This window comes from Schistosoma haematobium, chromosome 1, assembly GCF_000699445.3.
Source record: "Schistosoma haematobium chromosome 1, whole genome shotgun sequence".
In the NCBI taxonomy this organism is placed as follows: Eukaryota; Metazoa; Platyhelminthes; class Trematoda; order Strigeidida; family Schistosomatidae; genus Schistosoma; species Schistosoma haematobium.
The window spans coordinates 7,392,708-7,412,451 of NC_067196.1; the positions used below are offsets into that span (position 1 = coordinate 7,392,708).

The 19,744-nt window shown below is 33.6% G+C and overlaps 1 protein-coding gene across 1 annotated transcript in view; it reads left to right on the forward strand.

The window, feature by feature from the left end:
• The window catches only part of ARRB1_5 (Beta-arrestin-1), a 172,992-nt gene that overhangs the window by 31,218 nt on the left and 122,030 nt on the right, over window positions 1-19,744 (forward strand). Inside the window, exon 4 of the mRNA XM_051218375.1 lies at window positions 7,873-8,273. Coding sequence (XP_051073043.1) covers window positions 7,873-8,273 — 401 coding nt within the window. The remainder of the gene's footprint in view (window positions 1-7,872; window positions 8,274-19,744) is intronic.

Genomic DNA, 19,744 nt, shown 5'->3' on the forward strand with positions numbered 1-19,744 from the left:
CTTCCTTAGACAGTCATGTAGGCTAGTGCCTAGACATTCGTTTACCAAGTGCACGCCTTGTATGCTCAATATAACTTGCCTCACAAGAGCTAGTAATCTAATAAGTTCACATTAAGGTGATCCAAATCGGGAGTTCATCCTTGATACTTCTTCGAATAAGTTTCTTAAAAAGAAGAAAGTTCCGAGCTCTGATAAATAAAGTGCTTTTCTCAGGAATCTAGTTAGTCCATGCAAATCATCATGCCAAATCGTCTACAAATTAAAAGGAACTAGCTCAAAAAAGAAATGGATGATGAATTCACATACAGCAGAGGATACTGAAGAGTCATGTTCAATCCCTTATCCATCTACGGTCCAGCTTCCTTTCGAATTTTACAAATTCTAAGTACTGATTGTTAACTTTTTCTCCTCCGCTTCCTTTATTGAGCACATAGTTATATATATATATATATATATATATATATTGGCTCAATGGATAACACATTTGGCATCTGAAGTGAAAGGTATTGGGTATTGGGTACCAGTGTGAACATCTAAAATTGGGATGCAGGTATTTATTGCTGAGGAGCCCTATGTAGAACAAAACTTGCCACTTGAATTCCACTCCCATGTCGATTTAACAAAATTTTCGGAAAATTGGCTATAAATGACTGATTCATCAAAATGGTGCTATCATATATTCAGTAATTTGTTTGAATGAAGAACGATACCGAGAGGAAAGCATCAAATAACCATCACGTTTACAACTGATTGATTACTGGTTGGTGATCAATATCATACATGTCAGGTCATTCTTAGTGCAAATCGAATCCTCTCGACCAAGTTGCGATGTGGTCACTAATCTAGGTGATTCGAAATTGTATGCATTATGTTGTGATATGATGGTGTTGTGAGATAGTCAACAAGAAACTCTGAACCTAGATTTCGTGTTACTCGACACTCGTCAGTAAGCTGTACCTGTATTCTCAAGGGAACTGATACTCCTTGACGAAGTCGATCCCCTTTCACACAGCTTCACAGTCAGAGACGTTACCACTAGACTATCCAGATCGTGACTGACCTCCTATAGAACTGAGATCTATTTACGATTGATTGATCATCATTTGATGATCCAGAGTTTCCTGTTGACTACCTTCAACCATCAACCATCACGTTTATTAATGTACATCTTATATTTTCTTAAAAAGTTCTACAAAAGTTAGCCTAATAATTAGATTTTGTATTTTGTCCTTATTTTGATGACTTCCTATTTAAAAATAAAACGGAGTTTATATACTACTTAAAATAGTCATTAATAATTATCTTTTATTCATTTCTACAAAGTAGTTTTTCCTTTTTTGTTTCACTTCATTTCATAAGTTTCAAGATATCAGGTCGTTTAATTTTTCTTCAAAGAATTTAATTAAAATTTTTACAATTTATTATTTTAATCAAAACATGAATCAATGTGGAACACACAACAAAAGAAAAAGAAGAAGAAGAAGAAGAAGAGAATAAAGATAATTTATTAAACATAAACTTGAAATTATTCAAGGGAAATAAATATGTATAAAAACATTAGAAGGTGAATTCCTGAGCCGATTAAAGTTAGACCACCATTGAAAACCTGAAGGCAATGGATGACCGTTTCGTCCATGTACGAGACTAGTCAACAATATGTATCTAGTATTCTGTATGCAAGACTTGAATCCAGCACCTGTTTGAGGATTTCAGGTCTTTAATTATGGTCTAATGTAGATCAACTCATGAATTCAATTACAATCTCTACAAATCATCTTTCTGATAATATCATATTACTTAAATATAAATGTGATATGATATTGCGTAGATTATTGAATTTTATATCTTTATGTTATTAACTGACTTTGGTTAAATGATCGTTGCAAATCCAGGACAACTGATTCATTGTAGTGTGAAACTTGTAAGCAATTTGCATTGATAACCTCATCAGCCTTAGAACACTGAAGCTTAACGACCGTCGATGACAACTTCACTTTCAGACTATCTAGTTAAAATCTGAAATTCTAAAATTCTACTTTCAAACGTTTTTCTAATAATGCTAGATTATCCATTGTCATAGATTATATTGAGCTCACCAACCTTCATGACATGGTTAAATTCTACTAATATTTTCTCTGTGATATACTTTGAGATGACAGTTTTGACAGTAATTCAATTTCAGTGGAAAAACTATGAAGCAAATAATGAATTTGTGATTCTAATTAAAGACACATTTATAAAGATCACTAACTGCTTCAAAAAAATGAGATTCGGTACTTTAATGCTAGACTCAAAGCATAAAACCGTTCATTCATTCAACTAAAGTTTATCAGTCTTTATATCTAATATCATCTACACATAATTAATGCAAGATCATGGTCTCATAGTATTAATGAATAACTGTTTTATTTTTAATGTGGTGAATTTCACAGAACACGATTGCTATCGAAACTTCAGAAAATCTATTTCAAGCACCCATTTGATTTTTAGGTAGAGGTTTTTACATCGTTATACATCAACTGAATGACTAAATAATCTGGGGACATCTATTTCAAACATTATTATAATTCGCTTGATATTGTTTTACTTGAATCTTCCCATTGATGTTTTAGGACTGAAACTGATCAATTTCAGTCCTAAAACATCAATGGGAAGATTCAAGTAAAACAATATCGAATGAATTAAACTTCACCCCATTGCACAAGCAAGTGGCTATCAGGACTCAGTAGCTAAGTGGATAACGCGATGGCGTTTGAGGCGAACGGTACTGAGTTCGAGTCACGGAGTGAACATCAACTCTGAGATGCAGGTACGTCCAGCTGACGAGTCCCAAACAGGACGAAACGCGCGTCAAACTGGATTTCACTGCTAGCCACTATCCATCTTTGCTTATAATTATTATAACTATTGGCTTTATTAAATGCTATATTTTCAGTACAATATAGAATTCTCAGCACAAACTATCTCAACAAGTTTCTTCTTATTTCTTGATCGATCCTGACCATATATATTGAGTGATCGCAAGTTAGTTGTTAGCAGTTGAGGAATAGATATTTGATTAATGTACATCAAAAACTTAATAATCTCCACAACCGCTATACTAGTAATACATTCTTCTGGTTGGATATTGCCTGCAAACATGATGTCTGTGAATACACTTTTTTGTAACTTATAAACAAACGCACTTGAATAGGTTATGCGATTAATAGACATAATGATATGTTATAACACACACGCACACACACATACACGAAACATATTTTATTAAAATATCTAAATGACAGGATAAGGTAGCCCAAATTGAATCATTTTTTTAACGAATTAGTTTTCTACAGGATGGAGTCGCTAACCTCATACCTAACCCTCCTCCTTTATCCGGGCTTGTGACCGGTAGTAGCCCCAAATAGAGCCCAGGAGGAGTTAAGTAGCCCAGATACTCAATAAATGACTGAACAAGCCAAAACGAAAATTATTTCTATCTAATGCTTCTATTATATATAAACACACAATAATAATAATAATAATAATTTGTTACTTAATTAATCAATAACACGGAAACCAAACAACATACCATGATGGATAACATTTTCCCAAAATTAATTTATATTGTCGTTGATACTAATTGGAATGAGCAACTTAATGGATTTCTTCCAGGTTATTATTATTATTATTGAATTTACAGTATTTTAATAATGCGTAAACAATAATCTTAAAAAAGAGTCAAACAACAAGGTTCTATAACTTGAAACAAAAAAAAAACTCTATGCTTTTATTGAGTGACAAAAGAGAGGGAGATGAGGAGGTGGGAGAGGGTGAAAGGGGGAGAGGGAAGTGAACACTAACATGACATCTTTTTTTTTGTTTTTTTCTTGTTGGTTGGTCGAAAATAATAAGGAAATTTAATTAATTAACATTGATGGAAATAAAATAATTTAATTAATTAAAGAGAACAATAAAACTATTTATTAAAACACTTGTCATATCAACAAAAATGTTGATGATTAAATTTGTTTTGTTCCTAAGTGATTTTTTTTATTTATTTTATAACGTCTAGGTGATCATCTTATTCTTGTTCTTGGATAAATGAAACATTTAGATCATAATTGGTTACGTTTTACATTAGATTTTTGTTTTAGTTAAGGATTCATTTTTAATATCAGAATGGGTGTTTTTTGTGAATGTTATAGAAAAATTTAATAGTTGAGATTATTATTAGTTAATTGAAGCTAGACGATCATGAAAAACTTGGAAGTACTGGACGGTTGTTTCATGCTTTTGTGGGAATTCTTAGCAGTGTGATAGTAACTCAATGAAGATAATGATGGATGTGTAGCTCAATTTCGTGGATTGGTTGAAGTTAGATATTGATACCGTTAGATACTGGCTCAGTGGTTTAGTGGTTAAGCGCTCGTGCGCGAGACTGATAGGTCTTGGATTCGAATTTCGCAATGAGGGATTGATATTCATTTTTATTTGTATAAGCTTTTGGCGAGTGTGTATGCTTTGCTTGCTTAATAGTATTTCGTACAATTTATAGAAACAGCGATGAGACTATAATATATAGGCAACCTATGCGTGACTTTAAAGTGACCTTGAGGATGTCCACCAACTTACTAGAGCTAAATGAGGGTTATAAACCTGTCTGAAGAATGAGAATTATGATTTACAGTTGATGGTTAGGGTTATTGTTTTCATCATGAACGGACATCAGTTAAGATGCAAAACATTATTTAGACAAATGAATGAATGAGTTTCGCACCAAAATTCAACACCTATTATCTTAACTCCGATTGGTTTGTCCATAAATTATTGTCTCACCAAAACAGCATATAAAAACTATGCCATGTTAAATATTCTTTGAGTTAGTGTGTTACCAACTCCAACACTACATCTTTAGTTGTTTATCTGCTGCGATCGAGTGAATCTACACAAATGGGATAAATAAAGCTTCCATATTTGATTTATCATTGTTTATTTATTCATTAAAATCAATATACGATTATGAAAAGTTCGAGTAGCATTCAGAATGTATTAAGTTGAATAATAAAATGTATATACAAAACCTAAGCAAGTATGTATGGTGGCTAGCGGCGGAAACTAAGACGAGCATTTTGTCCTATCTAGGAATCATCAGCTGGATGTACCTGTGATTCAAGATGAATGGATAAATTGGCCTTTCCAGATGCCAAAATAAGTTATATTGGATTAACATAGTAACTGACACTACAAACTTTTCGAAATTATGTAAAATGTAAACTATACAGTTGATTTATTTAAAGGCTATGATAATTAAATATTAGATGAATCAAAATGTTCTTTGAGAGCATAAATTTTATAAATAATCAGAATATTTTGTTATTGATATAGGTATTCTAGAATATTTGGTACATCATAGTTTGTTACTGGTTTACGCTCATGATTCTCTATGCGATTGAATCTACGACGTTTAGTATCCACAAAAAGCACAATACCTTAGAATTTGTTAGAATCACTAACTGTTTTAAGTTAGCAAATTATTGAAAACATGGGATCAGTAGACGTTTGTTTCGTTCACATTAAACAATCAAGACACCGGAAAAAGAAAATTAAACCTAGGGACTTTGATCTTGCGTAAAAAATCTTTATCCCTGGATCACTAAACTAAGGTTCAGTGGTATAAATACCTGACACCAATCCACTCATAATATTACATAAACTCTTCTCATAGCTTACTGCAAATTTCAATAGATGTATTACAAAAGTCAGTTCATGATATATATATGAGAACTTTCGTCTAAATTTGAACGAATGGTTTCACAATATTTGGGCGCCAAGTTAATGTGAGACATTAAAGAGGAAGAATGTTTTTGTAAAATATCAGTGAATGAATTTGAAGTAAATCAAACATTTCATCTGGCAATCTGGTCTAAGCTTTTTCAAGGAAATATAATCAACCGTCACAAGTATCGAATATAAATAGGTACATGGTTCTTCGGTTTACTGTATACGGAATAGGTCATCCGATCAACATTAAGAATGTTTAAGTTAGGTAGTTGCATTAATGTGTAAGAGACATGTGGTATGAAACGAGAAGTGTTAAGATAACAGATTGTGTGTATACATAAGTGGTGTGAGGATAAATTCCATCAACTATATATTGTCTCTGGTCGGTGAATATTAGGAAAACAGATAATTTTTATTAATGATATGAATCAATAATCACAATTGATTGATCACTGGGTGGCGATCAATGTCATGTTTGTCTAGTCCTTAATAGTGCAGATCGAATGCTATCGATCATGTTGCGATGTGGCCACCAGTCTAGGTGACTCGACACTGCGGGCACTATGTACTGAGATTTTAGATGGTGGTTGGAGGTAGTCAACAGGAAACTCTGAACCCGGGTTTCGTGCTACTTGGCACTCGTTAGCAAGGTGTACCTGTAATCTTGAGGGAACTGGCGCTCCCTGGCGGACTCGATCTCGTGTCACTCAGCTTCACAGTCAGAGACGTTACCACTGAGCTATCCGAGCCGCGAATCAATAATGTCACAGCATGCATAAAATGAAGATAAATAAATAAGATGAAGAAATGAATTCACAGAGCAAGAATGTATTTGCAAATGAATGTTTGTTATTTTAATGTTCCGGTTAATTGTTTAACATATTCAGATAAGATAACTGATTTGAACCGTTAAATGTAATTTCTGTTATTCAGAAAATACGAAACAGATAGCGAGTTTAGGTTTACTTATTAATTATTAGTTGTCATGGGACATCCAGTTGTATTTCATCTCTTATATTAATACTGTTTAAATTAGCTCATATATGTAGTCCTTCGGCTGTTAGTCGTTCTTTGTAAGAATTAAAGCATTTTTGAAAGATTCTTATGCCATTGAAATCAATTATATGACGCTATTCTATTTAGTGTAATGCTATAGCTGACTTATTCTCGAGTTTTATTCATCTGAGGATTAACGAATGTGCTTTCAGAACATCCTTCACTCTCACATTCAGTTGTCTTGATATCTCACCTACATACTTTGCATTACAGTCACTAAACCTGAGTTCATAAACACAATTTTGTTGTTCCTCCTTATGTCACAGCATGCATGTCAGCACTAAAACCTGTGGTTGATTATGTGATGGTGTAGAACTATATATATATATATATATATATATATATATATATATATATATATATCCCGACCGCTGTTGATACCTTGACGTGGTGGTCAGGCTCGCCTATCGTAGTGAACCAATTGAGTTATACTGGCTGGAAAAATTGTTCCTCAAGATCCTAACATACCAGACAGGTCGGTTGAAGAGCGGTATGACTAAAAGCAACAAACTCAAGGTCCGATGGTGAATTCGTACATCTGACTGTACAGAGGTGTGACAGCAGTAAGGTGTTTCTTTCAGACAACCAGCATAACAGCGATGTTGCCTTCCCACAGGGAGGGGTGGGCTTAGAAAAGGACGACCCTAAAAATGCACATCTCGTCTTATCCCACGGATTCCCGTCTTAATCGGTAAGGTCAAAACAAGCGTAGAGCTAACACGAAAATTACCCTCTAAAGGTCATGGGTGATCGGCCTCAAGCAGTTGTCCCTTTGGCACTGCAGTCAAGCTCTCAAGTCACTAAGACCACCTCTAATCCAATTTCCTTTTGAGGTACTTCCAGAAGTACCCTTCCACAGTGTGGGCAAATGGGAACTGATAACCGCCCTCATACCTCTAACAACATGCAAGACCAGTGACAGATATATATATATATATATATATATATATATATATATATATATTTGCGAAATCAATCTACTTTTATGTTTCATCATCTTCTATTCTATTCACATTTATGTTTTTATTTGCTTTCTTTTTTTTTCCTCATTAGATGGGATACTTACTATGACACAAGATGTAAAGAATACCGAATATGTTTTCTTAATCTTTACATGTTCATATCGTTTTGGTCGTGATGATTTAGATGTATTAGGATTAACATTTCAAAAAGAATTATTAATTTATACAAAATGTTTATGGCCAAATCATCCATTTGATGATAATAATAATAATAATACTAAAGTTAATAAAAAATGGAATAATACATGGAAAAAAATAAAACGTTTATCAAAACGTAAAATTGATTCAAATGAACAAATTTCATGTACAATAATAAATGATAATGATCAATATGGAATATTTTGTGAAACATTAGAAGAGAATAATTTATCACCATTTCAAGTAAAATTAATAAATAAACATGGTGATTTGGCATTTCCATTTCGTATAATTGTAAGTTATAATGATATAGAATTGATAATTTTATAAAACGGGTGAAGGGGGGGGCGTTGTATGTGAATATTATAGTAATTTAATAGTTTAATTCATGAATGGAAAACCTGGATGTAATGGATGGTCATTTCATCGTAGTATGAACATCTTCAGCAGTACACTTCTATGATCCTGCACGAAAGAAAAAAATTTAGTTAGAGAGGGATGTTGTGGATATTACAGCAAATTCATAGTTAAATTCATCAATGAATTAAAGCTATATCATCATAGAAAATCTGGGAAAATTTATTGGTGCGCATCAGCGATTTAACGGCCATCCAGTGTTTCTAGATTTTCCATGATGATCTAATTTCAATTGACTAATGAACTCAACTATTAGATTTTTTATATAAATAAATAAATGGGGGAAGAGAATTGTCGATATTTGATTGTGTATTAAAGACAAACCTGGAATCACTGGACGATCGTTTCAATGCTTACTGCTAAGAAGTCCCATACCAGAACAAAACGGTCATCCAGTGCTTTCAGGTTTTCCATGATAGTCTAATTTTAATGGACTCATCAATTCAACCATTAAATTACTTTTATTTTTTCTTTCAAATTTTACATGTAGAATTAATATCAGAAGGGGTTTTTCTGCCGATATACTAGTGATTTCAATAGTTGAGATCATAAGTTCGATTGAAGCTAGACCACCATGGAAAACCTGGATGTAATGAACGATCTTTTCATCCTAGTATGAGACTCCTCAGTAGTGCGGTTTAACGATCCTACAGCCGGCTATTGCTTCTAGATTTTCCATGATGATCTAATTTCAATTGACTAATGAACTCAACTATTAGATTTTTATATAAATAAATAAATGGGGGAAGAGAATTGTCGATATTTGATTGTGTATTAAAGACAAACCTGGAATCACTGGACGATCGTTTCAATGCTTACTGCTAAGAAGTCCCATACCAGAACAAAACGGTCATCCAGTGCTTTCAGGTTTTCCATGATAGTCTAATTTTAATGGACTCATCAATTCAACCATTAAATTACTTTTATTTTTCTTTCAAATTTTACATGTAGAATTAATATCAGAAGGGGTTTTTCTGCCGATATACTAGTGATTTCAATAGTTGAGATCATAAGTTCGATTGAAGCTAGACCACCATGGAAAACCTGGATGTAATGAACGATCTTTTCATCCTAGTATGAGACTCCTCAGTAGTGCGGTTTAACGATCCTACAGCCGGCTATTGCTTCTAGATTTTCCATGATGATCTAATTTCAATTGACTAATGAACTCAACTATTAGATTTTTATATAAATAAATAAATGGGGGAAGAGAATTGTCGATATTTGATTGTGTATTAAAGACAAACCTGGAATCACTGGACGATCGTTTCAATGCTTACTGCTAAGAAGTCCCATACCAGAACAAAACGGTCATCCAGTGCTTTCAGGTTTTCCATGATAGTCTAATTTTAATGGACTCATCAATTCAACCATTAAATTACTTTTATTTTTTCTTTCAAATTTTACATGTAGAATTAATATCAGAAGGGGTTTTTCTGCCGATATACTAGTGATTTCAATAGTTGAGATCATAAGTTCGATTGAAGCTAGACCACCATGGAAAACCTGGATGTAATGAACGATCTTTTCATCCTAGTATGAGACTCCTCAGTAGTGCGGTTTAACGATCCTACAGCCGGCTATTGCTTCTAGATTTTCCATGATGATCTAATTTCAATTGACTAATGAACTCAACTATTAGATTTTTATATAAATAAATAAATGGGGAAGAGAATTGTCGATATTTGATTGTGTATTAAAGACAAACCTGGAATCACTGGACGATCGTTTCAATGCTTACTGCTAAGAAGTCCCATACCAGAACAAAACGGTCATCCAGTGCTTTCAGGTTTTCCATGATAGTCTAATTTTAATGGACTCATCAATTCAACCATTAAATTACTTTTATTTTTCTTTCAAATTTTACATGTAGAATTAATATCAGAAGGGGTTTTTCTGCCGATATACTAGTGATTTCAATAGTTGAGATCATAAGTTCGATTGAAGCTAGACCACCATGGAAAACCTGGATGTAATGAACGATCTTTTCATCCTAGTATGAGACTCCTCAGTAGTGCGGTTTAACGATCCTACAGCCGGCTATTGCTTCTAGATTTTCCATGATGATCTAATTTCAATTGACTAATGAACTCAACTATTAGATTTTTATATAAATAAATAAATGGGGGAAGAGAATTGTCGATATTTGATTGTGTATTAAAGACAAACCTGGAATCACTGGACGATCGTTTCAATGCTTACTGCTAAGAAGTCCCATACCAGAACAAAACGGTCATCCAGTGCTTTCAGGTTTTCCATGATAGTCTAATTTTAATGGACTCATCAATTCAACCATTAAATTACTTTTATTTTTTCTTTCAAATTTTACATGTAGAATTAATATCAGAAGGGGTTTTTCTGCCGATATACTAGTGATTTCAATAGTTGAGATCATAAGTTCGATTGAAGCTAGACCACCATGGAAAACCTGGATGTAATGAACGATCTTTTCATCCTAGTATGAGACTCCTCAGTAGTGCGGTTTAACGATCCTACAGCCGGCTATTGCTTCTAGATTTTCCATGATGATCTAATTTCAATTGACTAATGAACTCAACTATTAGATTTTTATATAAATAAATAAATGGGGGAAGAGAATTGTCGATATTTGATTGTGTATTAAAGACAAACCTGGAATCACTGGACGATCGTTTCAATGCTTACTGCTAAGAAGTCCCATACCAGAACAAAACGGTCATCCAGTGCTTTCAGGTTTTCCATGATAGTCTAATTTTAATGGACTCATCAATTCAACCATTAAATTACTTTTATTTTTTCTTTCAAATTTTACATGTAGAATTAATATCAGAAGGGGTTTTCCTGCCGATATACTAGTGATTTCAATAGTTGAGATCATAAGTTCGATTGAAGCTAGACCACCATGGAAAACCTGGATGTAATGAACGATCTTTTCATCCTAGTATGAGACTCCTCAGTAGTGCGGTTTAACGATCCTACAGCCGGCTATTGCTTCTAGATTTTCCATGATGATCTAATTTCAATTGACTAATGAACTCAACTATTAGATTTTTTATATAAATAAATAAATGGGGGAAGAGAATTGTCGATATTTGATTGTGTATTAAAGACAAACCTGGAATCACTGGACGATCGTTTCAATGCTTACTGCTAAGAAGTCCCATACCAGAACAAAACGGTCATCCAGTGCTTTCAGGTTTTCCATGATAGTCTAATTTTAATGGACTCATCAATTCAACCATTAAATTACTTTTATTTTTTCTTTCAAATTTTACATGTAGAATTAATATCAGAAGGGGTTTTTCTGCCGATATACTAGTGATTTCAATAGTTGAGATCATAAGTTCGATTGAAGCTAGACCACCATGGAAAACCTGGATGTAATGAACGATCTTTTCATCCTAGTATGAGACTCCTCAGTAGTGCGGTTTAACGATCCTACAGCCGGCTATTGCTTCTAGATTTTCCATGATGATCTAATTTCAATTGACTAATGAACTCAACTATTAGATTTTTATATAAATAAATAAATGGGGAAGAGAATTGTCGATATTTGATTGTGTATTAAAGACAAACCTGGAATCACTGGACGATCGTTTCAATGCTTACTGCTAAGAAGTCCCATACCAGAACAAAACGGTCATCCAGTGCTTTCAGGTTTTCCATGATAGTCTAATTTTAATGGACTCATCAATTCAACCATTAAATTACTTTTATTTTTTCTTTCAAATTTTACATGTAGAATTAATATCAGAAGGGGTTTTTCTGCCGATATACTAGTGATTTCAATAGTTGAGATCATAAGTTCGATTGAAGCTAGACCACCATGGAAAACCTGGATGTAATGAACGATCTTTTCATCCTAGTATGAGACTCCTCAGTAGTGCGGTTTAACGATCCTACAGCCGGCTATTGCTTCTAGATTTTCCATGATGATCTAATTTCAATTGACTAATGAACTCAACTATTAGATTTTTATATAAATAAATAAATGGGGGAAGAGAATTGTCGATATTTGATTGTGTATTAAAGACAAACCTGGAATCACTGGACGATCGTTTCAATGCTTACTGCTAAGAAGTCCCATACCAGAACAAAACGGTCATCCAGTGCTTTCAGGTTTTCCATGATAGTCTAATTTTAATGGACTCATCAATTCAACCATTAAATTACTTTTATTTTTTCTTTCAAATTTTACATGTAGAATTAATATCAGAAGGGGTTTTTCTGCCGATATACTAGTGATTTCAATAGTTGAGATCATAAGTTCGATTGAAGCTAGACCACCATGGAAAACCTGGATGTAATGAACGATCTTTTCATCCTAGTATGAGACTCCTCAGTAGTGCGGTTTAACGATCCTACAGCCGGCTATTGCTTCTAGATTTTCCATGATGATCTAATTTCAATTGACTAATGAACTCAACTATTAGATTTTTATATAAATAAATAAATGGGGGAAGAGAATTGTCGATATTTGATTGTGTATTAAAGACAAACCTGGAATCACTGGACGATCGTTTCAATGCTTACTGCTAAGAAGTCCCATACCAGAACAAAACGGTCATCCAGTGCTTTCAGGTTTTCCATGATAGTCTAATTTTAATGGACTCATCAATTCAACCATTAAATTACTTTTATTTTTTCTTTCAAATTTTACATGTAGAATTAATATCAGAAGGGGTTTTTCTGCCGATATACTAGTGATTTCAATAGTTGAGATCATAAGTTCGATTGAAGCTAGACCACCATGGAAAACCTGGATGTAATGAACGATCTTTTCATCCTAGTATGAGACTCCTCAGTAGTGCGGTTTAACGATCCTACAGCCGGCTATTGCTTCTAGATTTTCCATGATGATCTAATTTCAATTGACTAATGAACTCAACTATTAGATTTTTATATAAATAAATAAATGGGGGAAGAGAATTGTCGATATTTGATTGTGTATTAAAGACAAACCTGGAATCACTGGACGATCGTTTCAATGCTTACTGCTAAGAAGTCCCATACCAGAACAAAACGGTCATCCAGTGCTTTCAGGTTTTCCATGATAGTCTAATTTTAATGGACTCATCAATTCAACCATTAAATTACTTTTATTTTTCTTTCAAATTTTACATGTAGAATTAATATCAGAAGGGGTTTTTCTGCCGATATACTAGTGATTTCAATAGTTGAGATCATAAGTTCGATTGAAGCTAGACCACCATGGAAAACCTGGATGTAATGAACGATCTTTTCATCCTAGTATGAGACTCCTCAGTAGTGCGGTTTAACGATCCTACAGCCGGCTATTGCTTCTAGATTTTCCATGATGATCTAATTTCAATTGACTAATGAACTCAACTATTAGATTTTTATATAAATAAATAAATGGGGAAGAGAATTGTCGATATTTGATTGTGTATTAAAGACAAACCTGGAATCACTGGACGATCGTTTCAATGCTTACTGCTAAGAAGTCCCATACCAGAACAAAACGGTCATCCAGTGCTTTCAGGTTTTCCATGATAGTCTAATTTTAATGGACTCATCAATTCAACCATTAAATTACTTTTATTTTTCTTTCAAATTTTACATGTAGAATTAATATCAGAAGGGGTTTTTCTGCCGATATACTAGTGATTTCAATAGTTGAGATCATAAGTTCGATTGAAGCTAGACCACCATGGAAAACCTGGATGTAATGAACGATCTTTTCATCCTAGTATGAGACTCCTCAGTAGTGCGGTTTAACGATCCTACAGCCGGCTATTGCTTCTAGATTTTCCATGATGATCTAATTTCAATTGACTAATGAACTCAACTATTAGATTTTTATATAAATAAATAAATGGGGAAGAGAATTGTCGATATTTGATTGTGTATTAAAGACAAACCTGGAATCACTGGACGATCGTTTCAATGCTTACTGCTAAGAAGTCCCATACCAGAACAAAACGGTCATCCAGTGCTTTCAGGTTTTCCATGATAGTCTAATTTTAATGGACTCATCAATTCAACCATTAAATTACTTTTATTTTTTCTTTCAAATTTTACATGTAGAATTAATATCAGAAGGGGTTTTTCTGCCGATATACTAGTGATTTCAATAGTTGAGATCATAAGTTCGATTGAAGCTAGACCACCATGGAAAACCTGGATGTAATGAACGATCTTTTCATCCTAGTATGAGACTCCTCAGTAGTGCGGTTTAACGATCCTACAGCCGGCTATTGCTTCTAGATTTTCCATGATGATCTAATTTCAATTGACTAATGAACTCAACTATTAGATTTTTATATAAATAAATAAATGGGGAAGAGAATTGTCGATATTTGATTGTGTATTAAAGACAAACCTGGAATCACTGGACGATCGTTTCAATGCTTACTGCTAAGAAGTCCCATACCAGAACAAAACGGTCATCCAGTGCTTTCAGGTTTTCCATGATAGTCTAATTTTAATGGACTCATCAATTCAACCATTAAATTACTTTTATTTTTTCTTTCAAATTTTACATGTAGAATTAATATCAGAAGGGGTTTTTCTGCCGATATACTAGTGATTTCAATAGTTGAGATCATAAGTTCGATTGAAGCTAGACCACCATGGAAAACCTGGATGTAATGAACGATCTTTTCATCCTAGTATGAGACTCCTCAGTAGTGCGGTTTAACGATCCTACAGCCGGCTATTGCTTCTAGATTTTCCATGATGATCTAATTTCAATTGACTAATGAACTCAACTATTAGATTTTTATATAAATAAATAAATGGGGAAGAGAATTGTCGATATTTGATTGTGTATTAAAGACAAACCTGGAATCACTGGACGATCGTTTCAATGCTTACTGCTAAGAAGTCCCATACCAGAACAAAACGGTCATCCAGTGCTTTCAGGTTTTCCATGATAGTCTAATTTTAATGGACTCATCAATTCAACCATTAAATTACTTTTATTTTTCTTTCAAATTTTACATGTAGAATTAATATCAGAAGGGGTTTTTCTGCCGATATACTAGTGATTTCAATAGTTGAGATCATAAGTTCGATTGAAGCTAGACCACCATGGAAAACCTGGATGTAATGAACGATCTTTTCATCCTAGTATGAGACTCCTCAGTAGTGCGGTTTAACGATCCTACAGCCGGCTATTGCTTCTAGATTTTCCATGATGATCTAATTTCAATTGACTAATGAACTCAACTATTAGATTTTTATATAAATAAATAAATGGGGGAAGAGAATTGTCGATATTTGATTGTGTATTAAAGACAAACCTGGAATCACTGGACGATCGTTTCAATGCTTACTGCTAAGAAGTCCCATACCAGAACAAAACGGTCATCCAGTGCTTTCAGGTTTTCCATGATAGTCTAATTTTAATGGACTCATCAATTCAACCATTAAATTACTTTTATTTTTTCTTTCAAATTTTACATGTAGAATTAATATCAGAAGGGGTTTTTCTGCCGATATACTAGTGATTTCAATAGTTGAGATCATAAGTTCGATTGAAGCTAGACCACCATGGAAAACCTGGATGTAATGAACGATCTTTTCATCCTAGTATGAGACTCCTCAGTAGTGCGGTTTAACGATCCTACAGCCGGCTATTGCTTCTAGATTTTCCATGATGATCTAATTTCAATTGACTAATGAACTCAACTATTAGATTTTTTATATAAATAAATAAATGGGGGAAGAGAATTGTCGATATTTGATTGTGTATTAAAGACAAACCTGGAATCACTGGACGATCGTTTCAATGCTTACTGCTAAGAAGTCCCATACCAGAACAAAACGGTCATCCAGTGCTTTCAGGTTTTCCATGATAGTCTAATTTTAATGGACTCATCAATTCAACCATTAAATTACTTTTATTTTTTCTTTCAAATTTTACATGTAGAATTAATATCAGAAGGGGTTTTTCTGCCGATATACTAGTGATTTCAATAGTTGAGATCATAAGTTCGATTGAAGCTAGACCACCATGGAAAACCTGGATGTAATGAACGATCTTTTCATCCTAGTATGAGACTCCTCAGTAGTGCGGTTTAACGATCCTACAGCCGGCTATTGCTTCTAGATTTTCCATGATGATCTAATTTCAATTGACTAATGAACTCAACTATTAGATTTTTTATATAAATAAATAAATGGGGGAAGAGAATTGTCGATATTTGATTGTGTATTAAAGACAAACCTGGAATCACTGGACGATCGTTTCAATGCTTACTGCTAAGAAGTCCCATACCAGAACAAAACGGTCATCCAGTGCTTTCAGGTTTTCCATGATAGTCTAATTTTAATGGACTCATCAATTCAACCATTAAATTACTTTTATTTTTTCTTTCAAATTTTACATGTAGAATTAATATCAGAAGGGTTTTTCTGCCGATATACTAGTGATTTCAATAGTTGAGATCATAAGTTCGATTGAAGCTAGACCACCATGGAAAACCTGGATGTAATGAACGATCTTTTCATCCTAGTATGAGACTCCTCAGTAGTGCGGTTTAACGATCCTACAGCCGGCTATTGCTTCTAGATTTTCCATGATGATCTAATTTCAATTGACTAATGAACTCAACTATTAGATTTTTATATAAATAAATAAATGGGGGAAGAGAATTGTCGATATTTGATTGTGTATTAAAGACAAACCTGGAATCACTGGACGATCGTTTCAATGCTTACTGCTAAGAAGTCCCATACCAGAACAAAACGGTCATCCAGTGCTTTCAGGTTTTCCATGATAGTCTAATTTTAATGGACTCATCAATTCAACCATTAAATTACTTTTATTTTTCTTTCAAATTTTACATGTAGAATTAATATCAGAAGGGGTTTTTCTGCCGATATACTAGTGATTTCAATAGTTGAGATCATAAGTTCGATTGAAGCTAGACCACCATGGAAAACCTGGATGTAATGAACGATCTTTTCATCCTAGTATGAGACTCCTCAGTAGTGCGGTTTAACGATCCTACAGCCGGCTATTGCTTCTAGATTTTCCATGATGATCTAATTTCAATTGACTAATGAACTCAACTATTAGATTTTTATATAAATAAATAAATGGGGAAGAGAATTGTCGATATTTGATTGTGTATTAAAGACAAACCTGGAATCACTGGACGATCGTTTCAATGCTTACTGCTAAGAAGTCCCATACCAGAACAAAACGGTCATCCAGTGCTTTCAGGTTTTCCATGATAGTCTAATTTTAATGGACTCATCAATTCAACCATTAAATTACTTTTATTTTTCTTTCAAATTTTACATGTAGAATTAATATCAGAAGGGGTTTTTCTGCCGATATACTAGTGATTTCAATAGTTGAGATCATAAGTTCGATTGAAGCTAGACCACCATGGAAAACCTGGATGTAATGAACGATCTTTTCATCCTAGTATGAGACTCCTCAGTAGTGCGGTTTAACGATCCTACAGCCGGCTATTGCTTCTAGATTTTCCATGATGATCTAATTTCAATTGACTAATGAACTCAACTATTAGATTTTTATATAAATAAATAAATGGGGGAAGAGAATTGTCGATATTTGATTGTGTATTAAAGACAAACCTGGAATCACTGGACGATCGTTTCAATGCTTACTGCTAAGAAGTCCCATACCAGAACAAAACGGTCATCCAGTGCTTTCAGGTTTTCCATGATAGTCTAATTTTAATGGACTCATCAATTCAACCATTAAATTACTTTTATTTTTCTTTCAAATTTTACATGTAGAATTAATATCAGAAGGGGTTTTTCTGCCGATATACTAGTGATTTCAATAGTTGAGATCATAAGTTCGATTGAAGCTAGACCACCATGGAAAACCTGGATGTAATGAACGATCTTTTCATCCTAGTATGAGACTCCTCAGTAGTGCGGTTTAACGATCCTACAGCCGGCTATTGCTTCTAGATTTTCCATGATGATCTAATTTCAATTGACTAATGAACTCAACTATTAGATTTTTATATAAATAAATAAATGGGGAAGAGAATTGTCGATATTTGATTGTGTATTAAAGACAAACCTGGAATCACTGGACGATCGTTTCAATGCTTACTGCTAAGAAGTCCCATACCAGAACAAAACGGTCATCCAGTGCTTTCAGGTTTTCCATGATAGTCTAATTTTAATGGACTCATCAATTCAACCATTAAATTACTTTTATTTTTCTTTCAAATTTTACATGTAGAATTAATATCAGAAGGGGTTTTTCTGCCGATATACTAGTGATTTCAATAGTTGAGATCATAAGTTCGATTGAAGCTAGACCACCATGGAAAACCTGGATGTAATGAACGATCTTTTCATCCTAGTATGAGACTCCTCAGTAGTGCGGTTTAACGATCCTACAGCCGGCTATTGCTTCTAGATTTTCCATGATGATCTAATTTCAATTGACTAATGAACTCAACTATTAGATTTTTATATAAATAAATAAATGGGGAAGAGAATTGTCGATATTTGATTGTGTATTAAAGACAAACCTGGAATCACTGGACGATCGTTTCAATGCTTACTGCTAAGAAGTCCCATACCAGAACAAAACGGTCATCCAGTGCTTTCAGGTTTTCCATGATAGTCTAATTTTAATGGACTCATCAATTCAACCATTAAATTACTTTTATTTTTTCTTTCAAATTTTACATGTAGAATTAATATCAGAAGGGGTTTTTCTGCCGATATACTAGTGATTTCAATAGTTGAGATCATAAGTTCGATTGAAGCTAGACCACCATGGAAAACCTGGATGTAATGAACGATCTTTTCATCCTAGTATGAGACTCCTCAGTAGTGCGGTTTAACGATCCTACAGCCGGCTATTGCTTCTAGATTTTCCATGATGATCTAATTTCAATTGACTAATGAACTCAACTATTAGATTTTTTATATAAATAAATAAATGGGGGAAGAGAATTGTCGATATTTGATTGTGTATTAAAGACAAACCTGGAATCACTGGACGATCGTTTCAATGCTTACTGCTAAGAAGTCCCATACCAGAACAAAACGGTCATCCAGTGCTTTCAGGTTTTCCATGATAGTCTAATTTTAATGGACTCATCAATTCAACCATTAAATTACTTTTATTTTTTCTTTCAAATTTTACATGTAGAATTAATATCAGAAGGGGTTTTTCTGCCGATATACTAGTGATTTCAATAGTTGAGATCATAAGTTCGATTGAAGCTAGACCACCATGGAAAACCTGGATGTAATGAACGATCTTTTCATCCTAGTATGAGACTCCTCAGTAGTGCGGTTTAACGATCCTACAGCCGGCTATTGCTTCTAGATTTTCCATGATGATCTAATTTCAATTGACTAATGAACTCAACTATTAGATTTTTATATAAATAAAT